At 40.9% G+C, this 23,489-nt stretch overlaps 1 protein-coding gene across 7 annotated transcripts in view; it reads right to left on the reverse strand.

Moving 5' to 3' along the window:
* The window catches only part of DAGLA (diacylglycerol lipase alpha), a 2,305,179-nt gene that overhangs the window by 100,779 nt on the left and 2,180,911 nt on the right, over positions 1–23,489 (reverse strand). For all 7 annotated transcript variants that reach the window (XM_044059505.1, XM_044059506.1, XM_044059501.1 and 4 more), the window contains one exon: positions 14,934–15,006. In XM_044059505.1, the coding sequence (XP_043915440.1) occupies positions 14,934–15,006 (73 nt within the window). The remainder of the gene's footprint in view (positions 1–14,933; positions 15,007–23,489) is intronic.

The following is a 23,489-nucleotide window of genomic DNA, read 5'->3' on the forward strand; positions in this document are numbered from 1 at the left end:
TTGTGAAAGACAAATCATTCCTTCTGAACCTGATCGACTTCCTTGAGGCAGTCACCAAAGCCATAGACGATGGTAAGGTGATTCACGCAGCTTATCTTGACCTCGCCAAGGCTTTCAATACCATCCCCCATTCTGGAATTATAGCTAAACTCACTAAACTAGGTATAAATCCCTATGTCACAAGATGGGTTGCCAACTGGCTCACTGACAGAACCCACACTGTAAAAGTTGCAGACTCCAAATCTGACTTCAAACCAGTGACAAGTGGAGTACCACAGGGTTTAGTCCTGGGACCTCTTCTGTTTGGTATCTACTTCTCTGAAGTACAGGCTAACACAGAAGGCCTCTGGCTAACGAAGTTCACAGATGACTACAAACTAGGAGCCATAGTCGAGTCCCCAAATGATGTGGACATCCTACAGAAGGGCCTCACTGAGACAGATGCCTGGTGTCAGAGGCATGGCCTCAAGCTCAATACCAAAAAGTGCAATGTCATCCCCTTCAGTAAAAACTCTGTACCCATGAACTACCACATAAACGGCAGTCTACTTAATGCTGAATGTGTGATAAGAGACCTTGGGACCCAGGTAGACAGTAGTCTCTCCTTTGCTAATCACATCGCCACAGTAGTCAGGAAATCCTTCTATGTGGCACACCTCATCACAAAAGGGTACTCATCCAGGAAAAAAGAGGTCATTGGAGTACAATGCCCCTTTAAGAATGTACCTCACAAGACATCTGCAGCAGCTGGAAAAGCCACAGAAGTACCTCACAAAGAGGATTACTGAGCTCAAACAGATGCCCTACACTGACCATCTGAAAAACCTCCAGATTTACTCTGTAGCATATCACCTACTCCGAGGAGATCTCTGCCTAACATATAAATGTATGTTAAACCCAGAGCTGTTGAACATGCTACACCTAAAGAAATCCCAATCCCTCCGAGCTACACACTCTAGGGACCTAAACCTTGTCACCACAATAAACAGGACATGTTGGATGGATAGATTCCTGTCCCAGAGACATCCTATACTCTGGAACAATCTACCCATCTATGTCAAGCAAAGTTCCTCATTAGCACTCTTCAAGAAAAATCTTGATGTGGATGGGAAACAGGAAATATACCCCAGGGATAACTTCTGTGGCTCTGCTCAACAGGGGCACAGGAAATTAACTTTCTTGGGTGGCGTAAGCCAGGGAACCTTGTTGGCTAGGCTCACTTAGGCCCTTGGGCCGATAGCCTAGTACCTACCTATGAACCTATGAATGATTTTCAGAACCCATTTGTCTGAAATTATCTGTTGTCAAACAGAAAAATGGAGATTCAGATGTTCTGGAAGAACAAAAGATACCAGGGTGGGATGGATTTACAAGGTCTCTTGAACAGTCATTCAGACCCAGACTGCCCTTGGTTTTGGGAGGTTCAAGACTTGCTTATAGAACCCCCTCGCCATTTTTTCTTATATATCTGCTTACCTGTATTTTGTTGAGACTGTTTATTCTGTTTTTCTTTTGGCCAAAATTGGATGAGGAGAGGACTGGAAATTCTTAGAGATTCCCTGGATCAGCTTGCCCCTTTCATCACACTTTTTAATCACTGCTGCAGCAGAGGGACCAAAAACTAAATCTCTATCCAAAGGAGAATTTAAAATCTCATTTTTAACATCATCTGGGAGGTTATGAGACTGCAGCTATGCAAAACCTCCTCAAACAGTACCAGTGGCCAGGGCCCTACAACAAGCATCGACAGAATCATATTCACACACTGTAAACAATGAGTCGAGACCTGTGCAATACAAAAAACTAAGTTATTTAAAGCAGATTTTTCCTCACAATAAAAAAAACGCAGATAAAACATTCCTCATAGTTTCACACTTTGTCAGAACAAACTTTAACATATGAGCCTAACAATTCAAAATTCTGAAAATCAAAAGTTGCAGAAGTGTGCACTATTTTCCTATACCTATCAACAGTTTTCCCATCCTTACTGGAAAGGAAAGTGGAATTAATTAAGTACTTAGCAGCAATGGATTCAACTAAAGCTATAACTGCTGGGTCACGTTTGGGAATAATGTATCAAAATGTAAAAAACTGAGGAACTTTATATTCCTAGTATTTTCTGAAGGACTGAGAAACCTCAGTTTTCTCCCGCTGAAAACACTGTCACATTCTAGCAACAGTCTTACAGAAAGAGAACCCACAACAAGGAGAATCAAACTGAAGACTCCTCCGAATCAGAAATCTGATGAAAAAAAAACATGTATTCATCCCTGAATCTTCCTGTAAAGGCTCCGAATCATGAATATCTTCAGTAAAAGAGGAATCCCTCCTTCTTTTATCAGAAACTACTTTACAAGAAGGATCAATAGCCTGAATTAAACCTGAGCCAGACCCAGTAAACTACTCCTATGCAAAGAAAATTGAAGAGGAGTAGATACATGCTTGATTTTGTGTTTCTTTTTGACACGAAAATAGGGCCAACCATGTTAATCATGGCAGCAGCAGGTTCCTCAGGGCTGGACACAGCATTCAGGCACAACAGGGAAACCTTCCATGTTCCATCTCCCAGGACTGGCAAGAGTGACTCTCCCTTGCCCACTGAAGGGGCCCCAACAGCCACAGAGGATGTGTTTAGCCCCAGTCCATAGTGGTTGCAAGTACTACATCAGAGGGATCTGGGGTAAGTTTAAGGTACAATAAATAGCCATAGCAGAGTCAACAACCTGCAGCTGAGGCAAATTGCTAGCTTGCTGTTGTGGCAAAGGCAGTTTGCTTATTTTTTTTTCTTTTTGTGGCTGGAAGGGAGGCCAGCTTTAAGACCACTACTCTGCTCCATGGTCAAGCCAAAAATGGTGCCTCATTCTCAGGGAAGACAAGCAGCAATTGGTGGTAAACACCACCAAGCCACAAAAGTTACATTTTTTGACAGAAATCACAATAAAAAAGCATTTTAAAACACTATGTCAATACACAAAAGTAAAATAAACAATTTATCCACAGAAAAAAATGTTTTCAGTTACTCTTCACTACTTTGAAACTGAGAGAAAAATGAGTCCTTTATTTAAAGTCCTTCATTTAAAAGTACATTACAGTCTTGAGAAGGTCAATTAAAACAGAGTAGTCACTGCTTTAAAATAACTTTTCTTAACAGGAAAGCAATAAATCAACAAAATTAAGAAAATGAAAGTTTTTTTTCCCAAAGGGAACCTATCTGCCCAGCAAAGCAAAGCACAAGTCAACTGTCAATCCTTGAAAGCCTCAGAGGAGTGTACTGTTCAGCGTCAGTAAAACCCTGAAGGTCTTTGTGCCCAAACTTCTCTTAGATCAGCTTGAGCTGCCTGACAGTTTGGGCAGGTAGAATGTACCCTGCTGTATCCCTGGCAGGATAGAACCCATATAGTTAAGCCTACTGCATGGTGATCAATATGAAGAACATCACCAGAGTCAGCGGCAGCTCCAACTAGTATCAGTTTTTAGCCCTAAACAGTAAAAAGTAGTTAGAAGAATTTATAACATTACATAAGGAAAGTGAAGGGAATAAAACAGTAGAACCTAACAGATGTGAAGATGGTGCATAGCCTATTTTTGTAAGGAATAAGAAAGAAAACAGAAGGAACAAGGAATAAAAAGGAAAACTATATTTTATATATATATATATGGATCTACCTGACAACACCGAAAGTTCAAAAGGCCGACAACAAGATCACTGACACCACAACGACGAAAGTGCAAAAACATGACAGTTCACATGCCCGACAAAGCACAATCCCGACAGATAACAGAACAAAACAAATTCCCTGTTCTGAAAAACACACACACACAACACAAACACACCAAAAATCTGATAAATCTATACTTAATCTTACATACACAACTATATATGCACTAACCTTAACCCAAACTCTAACCCTAAGGTCCGTCACTATCACACACTTACCTTACCTGCACCCTAACCCTAAAGTCCATCATTATCGCACACTTACCTTACCCACACCCTAACCCTAAGGTCTGTCACTATCGCACACTTACACAGTCGCGCTCGTTTTGCATGTTGGTGTTTTCAGCATCGGAATTTCCACTTGTCAGATATTTCCATTGTTGGTGATTTCGCTTGTCGGCCTTCTCAGGTAGACCTATATATATATATATATATATATATATATATATATATATATATATATATATATACATATATATAAATATATATATATATATATATATATATATATATATATATATATATATATTATATAATTTTTTTTTTAATATTAGAAATATGACAACAAGAACCATTAGACTTGTGTGTCCAGGCTTAACAAAGATGGATATGTTGAGGTTAGAAAAGAACTGAAGAACATGCAAATGGGGTGGAGTGATGATTCAGAAATATCAGTTAGCAAATAAATTACATCAAATATTACTGCAAGTGTAATTACAAAACACTAGAGGGTTAGTATGGTATCAAAAGAGACAATTTAACACATTAGTAATGTGTGTAACAAAAAAAAGAGGTAGTGCAAAGAAATATAAATTGGCATAGAAAAAGTATTACTGTACAAGTAATTAGAAAAATCTGGAGGGATAGTACCGTGTGACATGCGAAAAGGCAGTATATCAGCACTGCATGAAGTACCAAAGAAAGACTTGGGGCTAAGAATGATAGGAACAAATACCACAAAAGGAAGAAAAGAAACATTTAAATCATAAAGTATAACAGTTTACAGTTATAAAAGAACATCATTAATATGGTGAGGGAAACAGAAAAAAGAAAAGGTAAAGATTGTGTGAACAAAAGGATGACCAAAGGAATTCATAAAAAGGGGTGACCCACTATTTTTTTTTAAAAAGTGAGAAGTAGCATATGAAAGAGGGACAGGGAATCTGTGAACATCTATCAACTGTATACTTGTATTATGACAGTGGAACAGAGAGTAGATAGATTGTCCATCTATCAGACCACAGGATGGTTCTATGACTGAACTGTCTTGAAAGAGGACTGGAAATGAAACAAAGGAGTTTGACAGCTATTCAGCCTGTTTCACGCATCTCAAAATCTATTATGTAGTGTGGATATGGCTTTACAGGTTTGTACACTTGGTCCATATCTCTCAAGTAAACCTGATTTTGTGGAAAGTTCTTCATTGTGAGTCTTATAAAGTCCATGTTCCACACAGTTCACACTGAACAGTTTTGGTTACACAATCAGTGCCAAGAGTTGTTTTTTTTAACTGATAAACATTTTAGATAATACTGAATCATATTATTTCATCAACATAACTTTTTATAAGTATAAAGTTACACATTTTACCCATCGTGTGAACTTCCTAGTTGAAGTTCTTAGTAAGCTGTCAGTATGTGTTCCACATTTTGCCAGGTAATACTCAATATTTTAGAAATAGAATGTTGACAGTTATGACTTGGTTTTCTGTCTTGTATAACAATACAGCAGTAAAAATGCAATCTGCCTTACACTTGCTGCCTTATTGAAATCTGTGAATTTCCTCCAAAGTGAGCTTCCATTGTCTCACTGTCTGTTTTAAGTAATGTAGTCTAGGAGTGTCCACATACATATTTCTCTATTTTGAGGTGCTTCTTATTTAAAACTGTTTCCATTTTCTGTTATTGTGAGTCTTTCTCCTTACATAGCCGCTGTTTTAGACAGACCCCTGGATTCACTAATCTTCCATGCAGGACTAGCTTAGTTCTGCATGGAAGCGTCTGTTTAGGAGCAGGACGGCAGCGTGCCATGCATATTAATAAGGCTCACTGCCCAAGCTCCTAGGCTTACACGGAGCGTGTACGAGTGCAGTGGGCGTGTCTGAGAGCAGAGCTCTCAGAATAAACATGCCCCTGCAATGTAGAACAGCAGAAAGTGGTTAGAAATGAGTGAGACCACTCATAGGTGTCTGCATATCCCCACTAACAGTCCCCCATGTGTACAACAGCAAGAGTATATATAAATTAAATGAAGAACCCCTTTTATTTATTTTTTTTTTAAATCCGAGTACAGCTAACCGTAGGTGCGAGGATGTGCCCATCGCTTAGCTATGGTTAAAGCAGGTTAAAAGGCTGAAGAGGATAACAAGGAAGATATATGCAAATGAAGCAGCACATAAATAGTGTAGTGGGCGGAGCATTTGCCTAATGAGCAGGCAATCCTGGTTCGAGTCCCACTGCAGCATAGTCTATTTTACATGGCAAAGCATGTTATAACCAATATTTGTGTTGCAAAACCCACTAAATAACATATATTTATGAACTGGAGTACTGCAGAAAATGCACATGTGAAGTGTCAGTGTCATAATGAACAAGGCACTAGTAAGCAGGTTTAAGCACAAATAAGCGGTAGTAAGCATATGTAAGCACAAATAAGCGGTAGTAAGCATATGTAAGCACTAATAAGCATGTTTAACTCTGTTTACGCAGGAGTAAGCACTGCCTACATAGATTAAGCAATGTGGAAGCTAACTTCTTCTTTTCCAGCTGTTCCCATTAGGGGTTGCCATAGAGGATCATCTGTTTCCATTTCTTCCTGTTCTTCCTGACCTCAGCATATTGCTCTGTCACACCAACCACCTGCATGTCCTCTCTCACCACATCCATAAACCTTATCTTAGGCCTTCCTCTTTTCCTGTTACCTGGCAGTTCCATCCTTAGCATCCTTTTCCCAATATACCCAGCATCTCTCCTCAGCACATGTCCAAACCAATGCCATCTCGCCTCTCTGACTTTGTCTCCAAACCATCCAACCTGAGCTGACCCTCTAATATACTGATTCCTAATCCGCTCCATCCTTGTCACACCCAGTGCAAATCTTAACATTTTTAACTCTGCCACTTCCAGCTCTGACTCCTGCCTTTTTGTCAATGCCACTGTCTGGGGGTTGGGAGGGTGGCCTAATGGTTAAGGTGTTTGCCTTACAAACACAAGGTACAGGGTTTGAATCTCACAGGGGACAAATGGCTAGGCTTAAAATGGCTCGCAAGGGTAGTTAGCCTAGTACTAATCTATGAACCTATGAACCATACAACATAGCTGGTCTTACTACCCTGTTGTACACCGTCCCTTTCACTCTTAATGGTACCCGTCTGTCACAAATCACTCATTACACACTTCTCCACCCATTCCACCCTGCCTGTACTCTCTTCTTCATCTCTCTTCCACACTCACCATTACTCTGAACTGTTGATCCGAAGTACTTAAATGTGGAAGCTAATGAAGTTTAAGAAACTGTAACCGGAAGTTAGCAGTGTTTACCGCCGTGTAAACATGTGCACACCCGGTTACAACTGCTTTAAAGTGCCTTAATCACTCTGTTTCCAATGGCTCGTGTTCTGCCCAGCAACAAAATAAACAGCCTCTGCAAGGCTCGAACCCAGGACCCTGTACAATATAGTCACAGTAGTTAACCACTAAGCCATCATAGCAGTACCTAAGATTGAGGTTTCAACAAACAAATCCTCACCATAGGAAAATCAAACTGAACATTTGAAATGAATCCATGTACAGTGTGATGTTGTATAACCTGCTACATAACATAAATATGTGAACTGGAGTACTGCAGTAAGGCCAGATGTGAGGTGTTATTGTAATAAAGTGTTGAAGTCCTCAGGACCCCAGACAGTGTACATACACATGAATCACAGATGCTAGACACAGATATGACATGTAACAAATAATAAATCAATGTCAAAAGGGAAATATAATGCTAATTAAATATTAAGCAACACTAAGCATTGCACAGCTCAGCTTACGTGGTATAAGCAATGTGTAGGCCGGCTAACTCAATCTGTCCAGTGGTATACCCCTTTAAGCAATGCCAACATTAGGTAAGCAGGTGTGCCCATAGCTTAGTCTTTTCAAAACCATCCACTCACAGGAAAGTGTGGGAAATCGGGCGTATTTAAACCCCACAGGTGCCAATAATTCCAATAACTGGTTGCAGCTCCCTACTGTAGGCAGAATGGCTGGAGTTGGGGAAGGCACTTGATTTAGAGCACAGCGCTAGGGCGCCCAGGAGTTCAGATTCATGGTAATGACTCCTGGTAAAACACAATGAGGAGAGACTACTGCAGGGCCCATACCAGGGCTCTCAGTATAAAGTGGAGGCCTGGGACAGTCTGGCCCGTGACCTCACCAGTGCCACTGGTATCCCCCGGACTGGTGAGCAGGTCAGGCATTACCATGCTGACCTAAAGCGGCAGAGGGGTGAAATCTTGGAGCAGTGGATCCAAGAATCAAGGCAGATGATCGGTGTCCCAGCACTGAGTAAGTACCCATTCTACTACGTAGATAATGATTGCCTAGCTTGTGTATACTATGGATAGGTAATGGATAAATATCACTGTATTTCCCTGACAGCTGCAGATGAGCGGGCTGCGAACCAGCAAGCCCATGCTGCTAGGCTGCAAATGCTGCGTTGCGAGGCAAGTTAGTAATAATCTTGCATGTACTGCCATAAGAAAAAAATATAACAGTTCTAGAAATTGTTGTACCTGAATAAAAATATATTGTGAATGGGATGTACTGAATAAACCAGACAATATGGCAGGAAGACTGTCATATAGGTTGTGTGAAAATAAAGGGTAATATCTTGTGAATAAAAGTATAACCCCTGGAGTGCTTGTGTACATTCTGCTTTCATATGTTTTTGTAGTGTTGCATTCTATAAACAGTATTGTTGTACTAAGCAGTGTTACCCACACTGCTGAATGCAGTTAAAATATGTAGGAAGTTCAGTATAACAATGTTGGAAGTCCCAAGAGCACAGTCATACAGAACAACTGAGGGAGACTTAAAAACCATTAGAATGCTTCACACCAATTCCCCGATAGTACAGTGTACTGTGATGTCAACTGTAATATTTTTACCAGACACAACAGGGGTTTGAATCCCGGGAGAGGTAGTAAGTTGTATGCATAATCATAACCCACAACTGTACAGTTTGTGAGAATGTTCAGATAGAAAGCTGTACGCATAATTAGACCCAACAACTGTACAGACTTTGCTAGAATGTTCAGGTAGTAAGCTGAATGCATAGTCATACCCCTCAACTGTTCTGAACTGTTCAGCATGTCCAAATAAATGACCCATATCTGCTGCCTGGTAACCTGTTCCCCTGACAAATCAGTGAGATGACCCAAGAAATGTCGGCAGCTTATACTGACATATAATGGATAGTGAGACCTGAACATAAAAAGAGAATGTATATGAAAGCAAACCTGTCATTGTCGCATCTCACCCAAAGTGTATGACAGCTATTCCAAAATATGTCACATTAACACCTGCATCCTGTCAAGCCTTGACTAGAGAGTGTGTGCAATAACGGATTGTTAGGTATGTGTACAACATCAATGTGGAATCTGGGAGTATGTGTAGTATTCGTCAGGTAGTGTTAAATATTTCTCCACAGCTATAACAGGTAAGAGGTGTAGACTGTAGTTACAACACAGTTCACTCATATACTTGTCTACAAGCATGGAATGTAGGAGTATGTGTAGAATCTGTCAGGTAGTGTTAACAAAGATTTTCCCCACAGCTATAACAGGTAAGAGGTGTAGACTGTAGGTACAACACAGTTCATTTATATACTTGTCTACAAGCATGGCATCTGGGAGTATGTGTAGAATTTGTCAGGTAGTGTTAACAGAGTTCCTTCCACAGCTATAACAGGTAAGAGGTGTAGATTGTAGTTACAACACAGTTCACTCATGTACTTTTGTACAAGCATGGAACTTGGGAGTATGTGTAGAATTTGTCAGGTAGTGTTAAAAATATTTTCTCAACAACTATAACAGATAAAAGGTGTAGACTATATGTAAGACACAGTCCACGTATATACTAATCTACAAACATACCATTGTACAAAGTAAGGCCATTAGGTAGTGGAATAATATACATGTAAGGGACAGAACACTGCAGTGACGAAGAAAGTTGTGAAAACTAGAGATATATTAGTTGTTAATTGACCTCTCTCTCACACCCCCACCATATGTTCAACAATAACCTAATTACACACCTAAATGGGTACGTGTACACTCCAGTCTTTTGTTGGGACATATGTCCTATTGGTTTATAAATATACACATTTGGTTCTATGCATGTGCCATGTTAATATACTCCCATATTGGTGGCCTGTTGCCATCAATGAAACCTGCATGCTGTTGTAATGGCCACTGTTGTCCCATATATGCATGTGTTTTGCTCACTCTGCAACTGTTGTAAATCTGGTGTCTTGGGTTAATGGGAATACCTATGCATGCTGTTATAACTAATCCTGAATGCTGTTGACTATTACTAACAGATATCTGTCCTAAAACGGCAACACCATAGCTCATATGGGAATGCAGGTCTCAGCAGACCCACCTGTCCCACCTCAGCTGGCCATGGCACCAGGCACCAGCACATCTGGGGCCCAGCCTGAGACCCCCTCCTCTGTTAGCCCTGCACCAGGGTGGAACCGCCTCAGGGGATGGGGCTTGGCTCCCCCTGGGAGTGGGGGCAGAGAGGTACCTGTCACCCGCCGTCAGGTTTGGGCCGTGGTGCATAGGGGGCTCGACAGGGAGATTTGAGACCAGCTATGCCAGCTTGAGGGCCCCGTGGCACAATTAGGGGGTAAGCCTGACCCTCCTACCCAGCCCCCAGCACAGCCACCTTTGGGGCCTTGAAGGTGCAGTGGTGACTGTCCATAGGTGGGGACCTCAGTTCCACTGTTTCCATTTGGGGGCTCATGGGCTTGCGACTTCCAAACACCCCTCCCCGTCCAAGGTGTTTACCCCCAACATGTGTCATATACCACCCCTGTATGCATCTTGTTTGTCTTGTCTGTTAACCTACCCAACCTACCTCCCCAAATAGACCTACTACCCCTTCCCAACATCCCACTCTCACCTGAAAAAAAAAGGGCAAACTGTTCCCACAAAAAAATATCGCCCCATACATAGTTGTCCATTTCGTACACGTGTCCACTGTACACAAGTAATCCAGTCTAACTGGCATCACAACAAATTTTTGTTGTCCTCACCCCCACCCAGGGGTTTGAGTCTCCAACTCTACCTCCAAATTCAGTGTATATGCACAGCTGTTACTGTAGAAGAAATGGGCAGCTATGAACCTTCCCTACACCCTTCTTGCATATCCCTGGCTATTTTCCCTACTGTCTTTCTCTCTTTGTGCCCCTTTTTTCACCACTTTCCTATCAACCCCTTTTTCTTTTCTTTTAAAGAAATTAGCATGGAGGTAAGTGGGAGTAAGCACTTTTAAGCAGCAGTAAGCGGGTTTAAGCCTGTTTGTGCAGGGGTAAGCACTGCCTACACAGGTTAAGCAATTCAGAAGCTAATTGAGTGTAAGAAACTGTAACCGGAAGTCAGCAGTGCTTAGCTCTGTGCAAACCTGCTTACAACTGCTTCGTTGTTGTTTGTCTTTCTGCTTTTTCCTGGTAAGGGGTCACCACAGCGAAACTCCGGTCCGCTAATGATTGGCAGTAGATTTTTACGAAACGCCGAGATGCCAGCTTGATCCCCAACCTTCAACGAAGGAATGCCCATTTACGCATGCATGTCTATCGAACGCTACCCAACCGCGGGGAGGACATGCAGACTCCACACAGAAGGCACTCCCAAGCCAAGCTGAGAATCGAACAGGAGAACCTCTTGCTGTGAGGTAACAACGCTACCGCCGTACCACTGCGGAAACCTTACAACTGCTTTAAAGTGCCTTAATCACTCTGTATCCAACAGCCTGTTTTCTGCCTAGCAACAAAATAAACAGCCTCAAGGACCCTGCACACCATAGATTTACCACTAAGCCATGCCAAATATGCATAAATCTGATGTTTTCAGAAACATATCATCTAGCCCAGTCATGTAACAGTACAGAGAATGTATGCCAACATCTAGATGTATGTGTGCGTGTAAATATATTAATATCTAAACAGATACAACATATCTATATATGTCAATATATACATACATATATATATATATATATATATATATATATATATAAATATATATATATGTAGAAACATATATATATAAATATATATGAACATATACACATGCAAATGCCTACATTGCACATATATATGTCTACATATACACAGCAAGGTACATATATGTACGCAGATATATATCTATGTAGGTATAAATGGACATAGTCATATATATGTAAGCCGATAGATATATATATATATCTACATAAGTATATGCGGCCATACATCTGTAGACAGCAATGGTAGATTACCAAAAACAAATATGTCCACATGCACCGTTAATGGGTTTGAAAGGCCCCAAACAATATACGTCTTGTACGAATAAGCATACCCCCCACAGCCAAACACATCCGCCCTGCAATACACTACCAAGTGTTGCAGATCTCATAACCAGGACATGACATGACATGAGCACAAGATGTTAACAGTACTACATCCCACCAGTATGATCTCAGGCTGGTACTGGTAACATATCATGTAGTACAGTCTGGCTTCCATAGGAAATCTAACATGTGGAAGCTATCAACATCCCAGAGGACACATATACACAGACACATATATGCAGATACAAATATATATATATATATATATATATATATATATATATATATATATATATATATAAACATGTGACTAAACATACACACGCAGATATATGTACAGTAAGATACATATATAGAAGGTGCACAAAATATGGAACAGCCACCTTGCCTACAGTTCACACCTGAACACCTGGACACTGTATGGGCCACCCATACAAATGACAATCATTACCTGCAATATATACCGACTGAGAGGTCATTGGACAAAAAAAAACACACACAGGTTTGCAGAAATGGTAAATCTTTACTTGTGTACTATTACAGTTCTATATACTATTGCTACTGTAATTGGGATTGTCTTCACAGACATGATGTGTGTGTGGAAGGTCACATCTGCATTGGCTACTGACAGACATCCTAAGCACACATACTGCCCCTGTTGACTGCAACAGAGATATTGGCCACTATGTGTGGACATTCTGACACACTCTATACACTCTAGAGGTATACACAGAACCCCTTAGTACAAAACATGTGTACCATGCTTGACAATATGGATGTTAACAGCCATGTAGATGGGTATAACACATAATGACTGGTATACATATGCCACCATAGGTTATGCATTCACACACCCCTGTTTGGCCTGACAAGTAATAACTGCTGGTACAGGGGTGCCATGGCCACATACTACCCACTAGATATTGACATACATCTGTACAGCATCCCACTGCTCTGTGTGACATACATGACTGTTAAGGGAGGCCCAGCAGCAGTACATCTGGCAAGTATCTGCACATGACATCTCACTGGGTAAGTACACTAAGGGAACTAAGGTCGGGTGGCACTTTGTCAGGGTAATCTTATGGGCTAGGTTTGTAAAGGCTCCAGGGCCATTAGCCTAGCACACACCTATGAAACTATATTAAGTGAATTCAAAGGAGACCTTCTTTAGTGGGGAATTTATGCTGCCTCTAGCTATGCACAGTTCTGAATTTTCCATCATTAATGTGCTTTTAAGTGTTCTTTCTGGATGAAATATGTCATGACACATACCAGTCTAGGTGGGTTTATTCAGACTATACCCTACTTTACTTATTTCAACCCCAAAACATTGCACAAATATGCTATGTAAAACAGAGAAATAAAATCACATGAACGTAAAATAATACGCTTGCCCATGTTAAAGGGCAATTCTAATACATGTGCTAAATGTTAAAGCTATTCACAAAACAGAGATGGAGGCAAGGTGATAAGCCCCAACTACAGAAGCCTTCCCTCCTCAAAGGTCAATTGATACACTAGGTACATGTCTGTTACAACTCACATCAAAGGCCCTCTGGAGTTGAGAACTGTTGGGAAGAATCTCGAAGAGTAAAGATTTTGAAGTCATTAAGTAGGATGAAGTAAGAGAAAAGTCCCAAATCAAGGGCTCATAGAGCCAAGCCTTAAAGCTTCATGATGCCAAGGGAGGCATGTCACTTGGAATTATGGTTTAAGTTGCAGTTCTTGGTTATGTGTAAGCTAACAAACAAGTAGTTGTAGCAGAAATTCCCAAGGGGGAGAGGCAATTCTGAAGACACGAGTCACCCTTTCCTCTAGTTGAGTGGTCTTTGATATCCGCAGTTTACATCTAGTTTTTAACTGTTGCTGCATGATGGAAAAAAAGGTCTGCATTTTGCATGCATTCTGTAAACCCTTTTTTTCCAGTGCAAAGAAGACATAATAATAATCTGTCTTCCTAAACTCACGCATCCTCTTCCGGTAAAATCTCAGGTGGCAGACAGTATATGTCTGACATACGAAGGGCTCTCTGTACTTTGTATTCTACTTCTGCAAAGTAAACAGGGCAGGTGAATGGAATGAGACCATCTTCAACACAAACTGTGGCTTAGTCTTAAGAAACATGGAGAATGTTCTATGAAACTTAACTGTCTGAGCTGCTGAAGCCACTCTGAACAACAAATGTTAAATAATGGGTGCCTATGAACATCCATTGCATTCCATGAACAAACAACAAAAATGTCTTTCCCAGGAGAAAACTGACATTTATGCCCTGAAAGGAAAGCATAACTGGTGATCTCCTGATTATGTCTGGAATATTAACCCATTCAGAATTCTGTTCACACATTTAGAAAGCCTTGCACTGCATTATTTTCTGTAGTAAGAATCTGCAAATATCCACCTAAAGCGATTACACTCTGACAATACAGAATTCAGTACAAAAAATGAAATAAAAGGAAACTGCTGGAGCACACAGTGTTGGAAGTTTAGGCAGGGAATAAAGCAATATCATGTACAGACAGACTTCTACTACAAGTTACTTTTCGTTTTTACTGAAATGTTTTTACCAGTCCAACCCTAAAAGAAAAATCTACAAAGTAAAACACAATACATACCTTGGGTTTATCACTTTTTTGGAGGACATCCAATAGCTGCCGGCGGAATCCTTCCAGCTGAGACAGACCAATTCTAAAATAAACAAATGCACAGACGATGAAACAAACACCTGAATTAGGTAACAGGATAATGCTATTACATCTATCTGAAAAGTGAGTAGGCCTTTATTTTAAGGTCCAAGCTGTAAGGCAAAGAAAGATCATCTGGTTTAAACAGTGTTTTGTCAGTTTTTTTTTTTTTTTTGCAGCCATGAACTAAATTAAGGTCTCTATCACGAAGGCTGGTTTTCTTTTGTGGTAGGCAAGTTTTGAACAGTTCTGAAATGTAGCACATTTTAAATGCAACTTCTTCACTGTAGTTGTTTCTATTGTATTTCTAATTTGCAGTCATGTTCTACTTTGTACATAGACGTCTCTGTAGTACAGAAGGATAACGTACTGAAGGCATGCTAGATAACCTGAAATATAACAACCTAGGTAAGAAGTTAACAAGGAGGGTGGAAGAAGTGGAGTTGACCCTAGCCCTGTGGGGGGGGGGGGGGTTGGTGTACTGGTTCATTGCACAGCAGATACTCAGTAGAAAACAGGTGTACACAATGTGGTGTAAGTACTGGAGATGTATGCTCAGCTCTGAAAAGCTGAGTTCACATACTGCCTTCATTGTGCATGCATGCACTCTACTGAAGGTGTAGCAGGCCCTTACGTTGGAAGGACTACACAACAGCCACTAGGGGTAGACCATGGGAAAAACATGACTGTTACCTGGACAAGACCTGTAGGGAATAAATGAGCATGATCAATGCAATCAACAGGACTGACAGCAGCACATAAAATCATTTAGGGGAAAGAAAGCTTTTGTGCATATTGTTTTTCTGAATTTTGATATTTTTCTCACTCCTACATTTAGCTAACATAACACTTTCAAGTAGAATGAGAAATAAATAACATTAAAAGACACAGAAAAAAACTTTAACAATAAATGTATCTTTATAATTAAATGCTAGTTTAAACAGCACTCAACATTACTTCTTTAATGTTGTACTCCAGTTCATAGGTTGGTACTAGGCTATCAGCCCTAGGGCCTATACAAGCCTAGCCATAACAATTCCCTGGCTATTTCTTCCCACACTATTTACTTCCCTGGACCCCTGTCTAGCAGTGCGACTTACATGATTCCCGTGGTGAATTTCCTGTCTCCCATCCAATCGTCAAGGTTCCTTTTGAAGAGGGCCAAAGAGGCACTCTGCTTGACATGTATGGGCAAGGGCAATCTATTCCAGAGTGTGGGGAGTCTCTGGGTCAGGAACCTATCCCTCCAGCATGTTTTGTTTATTTTGATGAAAAGGTTTAGATCCCTGGAGCATGTGGCTCTGAGGGATTGGGATTTCTTTAAGTGTAGCATGTCCAACACCTCTGGATTTGACATGGTCTTGTATGTTAAGCAGAGATCGCCTCTGAGTAGACGATATGCAACAGAGTATAGCTGGAGTTTTTTAAGGCGGTCAGCGTAGGGCATCTGCTTTAGGCCTGTGATTCTTTTAGTGAGGGATTTCTGCGGCCTTTCCAGTTGTTGCAGATGTCTTGCGAGGTACATACCAAATGGGGTGTTGTATTTTATAATGGGTCTAATGAGGGATGAGTACAGTGGGACAATGACCTCCTTTTTTCTGGATGAAAAGCCATTAGTGATGAGGTGTGCCACATAGAAGGATTTCCTGACTGTTGTGGCGATGTGGTTATCGAAGGTGAGACCAATGTCCACCTGTGTCCCCAAGTCTCTTATCATTATAACACTTTCGGTGTTTAGTGTACTGCCACCTATATGGTAATTCACGGGTACATGTTTTTTCCCAAAGGGGATAACTATACATTTCTTGGCATTGAGCTTGAGCCCATGGCTCTGGCACCAAGCATCTGTTTCTGTAAGGCCCTTTTGTACAGTATCCACATCATTTGGGGATTCAGTAATGGCTCCCAGTTTGCAGTCATCTGTGAACTTGTTAGTCAGAGTCCCTTAGTGTTGGCCTGTACTTCAGAGAAGTAGATGCCAAACAAGAGCAGTCCCAGGACTGAACCCTGAGGTACTCCACTTGTCTGGAGCTTGATTTGGAGTTGGCTACTTTTACAGTGTGGGTTCTATCAGTAAGCCAGTTAGAAACCCATTGGGTGATGTAGGGATTAATGTCCAGCTTAGTAAGTTTATCTATGATTCCAGAGTGGGGAACGGGGTCAAAGGCCTTGGCAAGGTCTAGATAGGCTGTGTGAACCACCTTACCCTTGTCCATGGCTCTGGAGACTGATTCGAAGAAGTCAATCAGGTTGAGGAGACAAGATCGGCCCTTCACAAATCCAAACTGAGTGAGGTCCAGTGTTTGACGGTTGCCAATGTCTTTGTTTAGAAGTACCATGATAATATGCTCCATGACCTTGCAGATAAGGCTCATCAGACTGATGGGACGGTAGTTTCCGGGATCCAAGGTGGATCCCCTTTGTGGAGTGGTATAACTGTAGCTCTGCGCCACTCAGTGGGCAAGAAACCTGAGGTGAGGCTATGATTAAACATGAAACTTAGGTGAGGTGCCAGTTCATATTGTAGCCCATGTAGTACACAGCCCGGGATGTCATCTGGTCCCATGGATGCTTTATTCTTAGCTTTGGAGAGTGCGTTTTTTACCCGTGTGGCTGTTATTACCGGAATTTGGCAATCGTTCGGTATTGAGATGGGCCATTTAGGGGGTGAGAGGGGGTGAAGTTGGCACTGAATCAATCTGCCAGGATATTGGCAATATCCTTGGGATCAGTATATTTAATGTCATTCTGTTTTAGCTCAGAGCAGATCTGAGCATTGCCATTTAGATTCTTGACATAGTTATAGAATGCCTTGTGGTTGTCTTTGGAATATTTGGCAATTTTATTTTCGTAACTAGCTTTGGAGGATTTTATGAGGGATCTCAGTTTCTTACTGAGGCTGGTAAGGGAGTTTTTTGCATCCTGGGATTTTCCTCTTTTCTGCAACAGTTTCTTCCTTTTGTTGTAAAGTTTGTTTATGGCAGGGGACCACCAGATTGGCTTCCTTTTTTTGGATGAGAGCATCTTGGTTCTATTTGGGATCGCACGATTCATGCATGAGTGGATGTGCTCGTACAGTGCCTTAGTATGGGATTCAGCAGTTGAACTTTCAGTTCCCGTCTGCATGGGTGTCATGATGTTTGTCACTTCTGACTTGAGTTGCATGAAGTTGGCTTTGGAGAAGATTTTTATGGAGGTTTCCTTACTGGGGGGCGGGGGTGGGATGTGGATGTTAAGGGTGATTAGCTTATGGTCAGACCTGACTAACGAGTGGGTGACCATAGGTGTGGAGCATCGATTTCCCATGTTGGTAATGACTAGGTCTAGGATATTGGAGCTCCTGGTGGGACTATGGATTAGTTGATCCAGGGCGTTGGAATTTATGAATTCCAAGAACCGCTGGGCAAAGGTGTTAGTACATGAGTAGTTTTCCCAGTTAATGGCAGGGTAGTTAAAAATCACCCAGTATTAGGGTGTTTGGTTCTATCTTAATATTTTCCAGTATGTTTAGAAAGGTGTAGTGAGAATCTTGGGGCATGATGGGGGATCTGTAGCAAGCTACAATTTGGATTGCAGTCTTACCTAATGTTAGTTGCACCTGGAGAATTTCAGACGCATTGTGTTGGGCAACTAGCCTGGTGATGTGAATATCCTTGGTGAATATTGGCACTCCTCCACCTTTAGTGTTTCGGTCCTGGTTTGGTGGCTGAAAAGTGTGGTAAGAGTTGTAGCCTGATATTGTAGGGGTGCTCTCTGGAGCCTTGAACCAGGTCTCAGTTACTGCACAGATATCGATGTTCTCCATTTTTAGGAGTGCCTCGAGATAGTGCTTTTGAGGTTTAGACTTCTAGCATCGAGTAACATTACCTTCAGATTTTGCATGCCTGTACCTGTTATGGTGGTGGTTTTGTCCTTTGAACTTTGCCCAAAAAAGGCACTATAGAAGTGGCAAGAGCCTTAGCCAGTAACCTGAATCCCAGGGGCAACAGGTGCAGACCATCTCTGGTAAAGCATCGTGATCTGTCGATCATTTCATCCCAGACAGACAGATACTGGATCCTCTCTGAATGACACCAGAAGCTTAGACAATTGTTGAAGTCAATCATTTTGTCCTTATATTGTGGTATCATTCTGGGCAAAGGCAGGATGCTACTTAGGGCTAGGGTCATACCTGCCTGGGCCACATGATCCAAGAGCTCTTCCATGTCTCTTTTCATGTAGTCCAGGGAGGTACGTCTCAAGTCATTCGACTCCAACTTGAACAATGACAGAGTCATATTTGTACTTGTTGTGGAGTGCCTTGAGTGCATGCGTTATGTGGCGGATCCTGGCACCGGACAGACAGCTGACTGTAATTTTCTCCTTGTTCAACCTGGTGATTGGGACATCAGTGTGCCGGACTATAGAGTCACCTATGACAAGTGTTAGGTACGTTGTCTTGCCTTAGGGGCTGTTGCTGGGTGGCACACTGGTGTTGTGAGCTATGTGACACTTTGGTTGTGATTGGTGTTTGTTTGCATTTCAGCTTCAGAGGTCCTTGTTGCTTGATAGGTTACAGTTAAGGGCCTCTGCATATGTGGATTTAGTGTTGCTATATGTGGATGCTGGTGGTGTGGGTTTAGAAGGGCTATGCATTGCTTGAGGTGTAGTGTGGGTGTTAACCTTCTCCTCTGGACTGTCTAGCACAATCTTGGCTGGAGAGAGCTTTGCTTCCATTTTGGCTATGTAAGTGCATCTCTCACATGTTGTAGTGTTGGGTGGTAGGAGGAGAGGGTTGCCAGTGTACATGAGGCAATTGCTGTATTGCCCCAGTATGCCCAGATTCACCAGGTGGACAGGAGAAGTCACCAGAAGCTGACCCTTGACATGCCTGGTTTGGTGCTTTTTCTTTTTTTGTAAAGTACAGGAGCTGTTTTCCCTTACCTTAGCAAGGTAATTTGCAATTATAGGCTGTTTAGTGCCTATGATTAATTTCTCCTTATTAACAGGGAAAGTTGAGTGCTTGTATCAGTTTAAGGCTTCCTAGTGCTTTCCAGCAGGTATTAGAGCAAGTGCTAGTCACAGGGATGCTTAAAGGCAAGATGAAAAAAAAATGCACACTGCGGTGTGCACTAGAGAAGTTAGATGTGAAAGTAGGTAACTTAAGTTTTACCTGTTTAAAAAGTTAAGGTTTAGTGGAGAGCTACTATTTTTAAAACAGCAAGATGGATTGAAAGGGGTGGTCACTTTTGTATTCTGGTACTATGGAATACAGTAGGATGGCCAATAAATTTAAATAGTTGAAGGGGAGGGATTTCAAAAATGATGATTTTGTGATTACTCACACAAGCCAGTGAAAGCAAAGAGGAAATGAGATATATGGTCAGATTAATATAAGAGGCAAGCAACTAGAAAGACAGTGGTATTTAACAAGACAACTGTAACTGGGTGGGATAGTGGGAAAAAAATTCTGCTCGACTCAGGAGAGACAGAGCTGTGGTCTCTTTTGAAGTTTTAATATGTAGTTAAAGCAGAATGCAAGTAAAACACAGGGTAAAAAACAAACCACAGTATTCAAAATATAAAAAGGCAATAAAGTAATACAAAATACAACAAATAAAAGCCAACTAACCTTTCCTTCACAGCACAGTGTAGCAGTGTCTGGATGAGCCTTTCTGGTAAAGCTCTGAAATGTTTTATTTTACCCCTTAAACAGAAGGTTTAGTTCCTAGCTCCACCCCTCAGTTCACAAATGATTAACCTTAAGTGACCTCTTCTATCTTATGAATAAGTCCTTAATTGATCATTTCTAATTTCTGCCTGACTCAGAAGAGACAGAGCTGTGGTCTCTTTTGAAGTTTTAATATGCAATTAAAGCAGAATGCAAGTAAAACACAAGGTAAAGAAAACAAACCACAGTATTCAAAATATAAAAAGGCAATCAAGTAATATAAAATACAACAAATAAAAGCAAACTAACCTTTCTTTCACACCAAAGTGTAGCAGAGTCTGGATGAGCCTTTCTGGTAAAGCCTAGTGTGTACTCTCTCTTTCTCCTGGACTCTTTATGCTGTCAATAACACCAACAGCCACTCTAACACAACTCAACCTTGTAAATATTATCCTTGTTTAATTATGCATAACCAGAGTGTATTAGCTATGCCATTATTCTTTCTTCTCCTTCTATGCATATTCATACTTATATGGTTGGCTAACTCCACATATTACACTGCTCCTTAAATGAAACTGTAAAACCCTGAACTCTATAAATACCATGACTTCAATTATGTTAATTGTAACTTGTTATATAATGTATCTGTTATACCTATGTACCAATTATATTGCAATTGTTTTATGCAACTTGGAGCTTTTCTCCCCAGGCCTCCACTGAAAATGGGTCATTTTGGCCCAATGGACTTCCCCGGTAATCAAACTGGAAATAAATAAATAAATAAATGTTTTCACTGACACAAGCAGTTCTGGAAAAAATTAATACAAATGTTCTTATCAAAAGGGAAGAGAAACGGAGGATCAGATGGCGTGTCTCTGTGTCCTGATTTTTACATCTATCAGCAGTGGCATGTGACGATGTGAGGCATTGCCATCTGTGTCAGGGAGAGTAGGGCAGTGCACGTGTAACACATGCTAGCATAGTTAGCTGGAGTTTTGTAAATGATTTTGTGTCATTTGACTATCACACTGACTTGTACAGATGCTTGTGTTAAAATGTATCAACAGTGTTACTATAACTGGTTAAATGTTTATGTTTAAACAAAGAAATCTGGAAGGGAAGAATAGAAGTTTCTGAAATTGTTCTATAATTTTCAAATACTGCAATTGATCTTAGGAAGGGTCTGTGTGTGTATTGTACCAGAGTCAGGTGATGAAATGTGATGTCATTCCATAACTTGCACTGAGAAGATGGAACTTGCACAGCAGCTTGTTTTGTTTTGTTTTCTTTTCTTTGGAACCTGATAGAAAAATCTATGACAGTTATCACATTTCAGTTGTTGTTCAGTTTTAGTTTTGAAGGTCATCACTTTACCTTGTGGAAGTAAGCATCTCAGCATCCAATCTTGCCTTGCTGTATTAAGTTATCTAGGGAACAGTTATTCTTTAGATAGTCAGGAAATACAGTGAGATTAGTTGAGTATTATTTTTCTGCATCTGTTTGAGTCTGTCCAACTGTGCTATTTCTCCTGTGATTGAAATTCTGGTGTTTATTGCACTTGAATATTTAGCATTCTCATGTTTTTTATTTTATTATTAAATATTTTTATACCTTTCATTGTGGCTGGCCTTTTAGAGAATACTTTTAACATCTTGAGAGTACTTGTACTTATTTTAGGGATGCTGTGGCCACTCCAAAAAGCCTTGCTGCTTTGGTTGCACTCTACTATTTATATTAATTTTACTCAGTATAATTGGATACCCTTGTAAGATCCTTAGGGTAGTTGACTGGTGGCAGCATGCATGGGTAGAAGGGTCACAGCTAGTAAACCTGTGCCAGCCTTTCTCGGGGGGGGAGTGTGTGTGTGTGTGTGTGTGTGTGTGTGTGCACGCGCGTGAAAATCAAATACTCAGGTGTAGGTGCATCAGCTACTTGGAACTGGAACACAGTGCCCCAAGTTGAATCTTGACTGGGATCTGGAGAAACAGAGTCTCCAGTCCCAGGTCTAGAGTGGATTCCTTGTGTGCTCTTGAGGGAAATTGTGCTTGATGCAGAGAGCTGCATTTGAAATACTGTGAAAATCCATTGCTGTGTTTAGTGACCTTCTCTCACCAGTGTCAATGGTAAAGATTGAGGCTCCCTCATTACTGACCTGGGGAATAGAGGTCATCACATGGCAAACCTAATTTCACAGCACTACCAAATAAGCTTTCATGCACAATTCCTGTTTTATTTTGAAACTAAAGTGCAGACAGCTTGCGATTGTCATACATTATGAGACAAATAACTCATTCTGACTCATAAAAATGCTCTGCACTACAAGAAGCAAGCAATATTCCACACTATCTAATGCCATTTGGAAACATAAATGTAGGTATCGAAACATTAATACACCTGAATCTTGCGCATTATACATATCACTCAGGTACAATCACGAGTGTCAACTTGTCAGACAGATATATTCAAACATTTTAGCGAAAAAGCATTAGGGCTCAGAATGATATCCTTAACACAGATCTTCCTGATCATGGCAGGAACGAAGAAATTAGTGCCATGCCAAAACATTCATAATGAACAGCTGTCAGAACAGATGCTGAACACTTTATTAACTTCTTTTACTTTTGCTAACTGGCTGAGTGAGCAAGGTCTGAAGACCTTTTCAATCATAACCTGGCCATAAGGCAATCTCACTGCATACAAAAACATACAGATATATTTTAAGTGCACAGACATACACTCATTACATACACATAAATCACACTCAGTAGATAGAGGCATGATAAAGCAATCACAAATGCAATCACATTTTGTAAATGAAAATAATGGAGTAGGTGAAC

This window comes from Protopterus annectens, chromosome 17.part0, assembly GCF_019279795.1.
Source record: "Protopterus annectens isolate FY-2018-M chromosome 17.part0, PAN1.0, whole genome shotgun sequence".
NCBI classification, from domain to species: Eukaryota; Metazoa; Chordata; order Ceratodontiformes; family Protopteridae; genus Protopterus; species Protopterus annectens.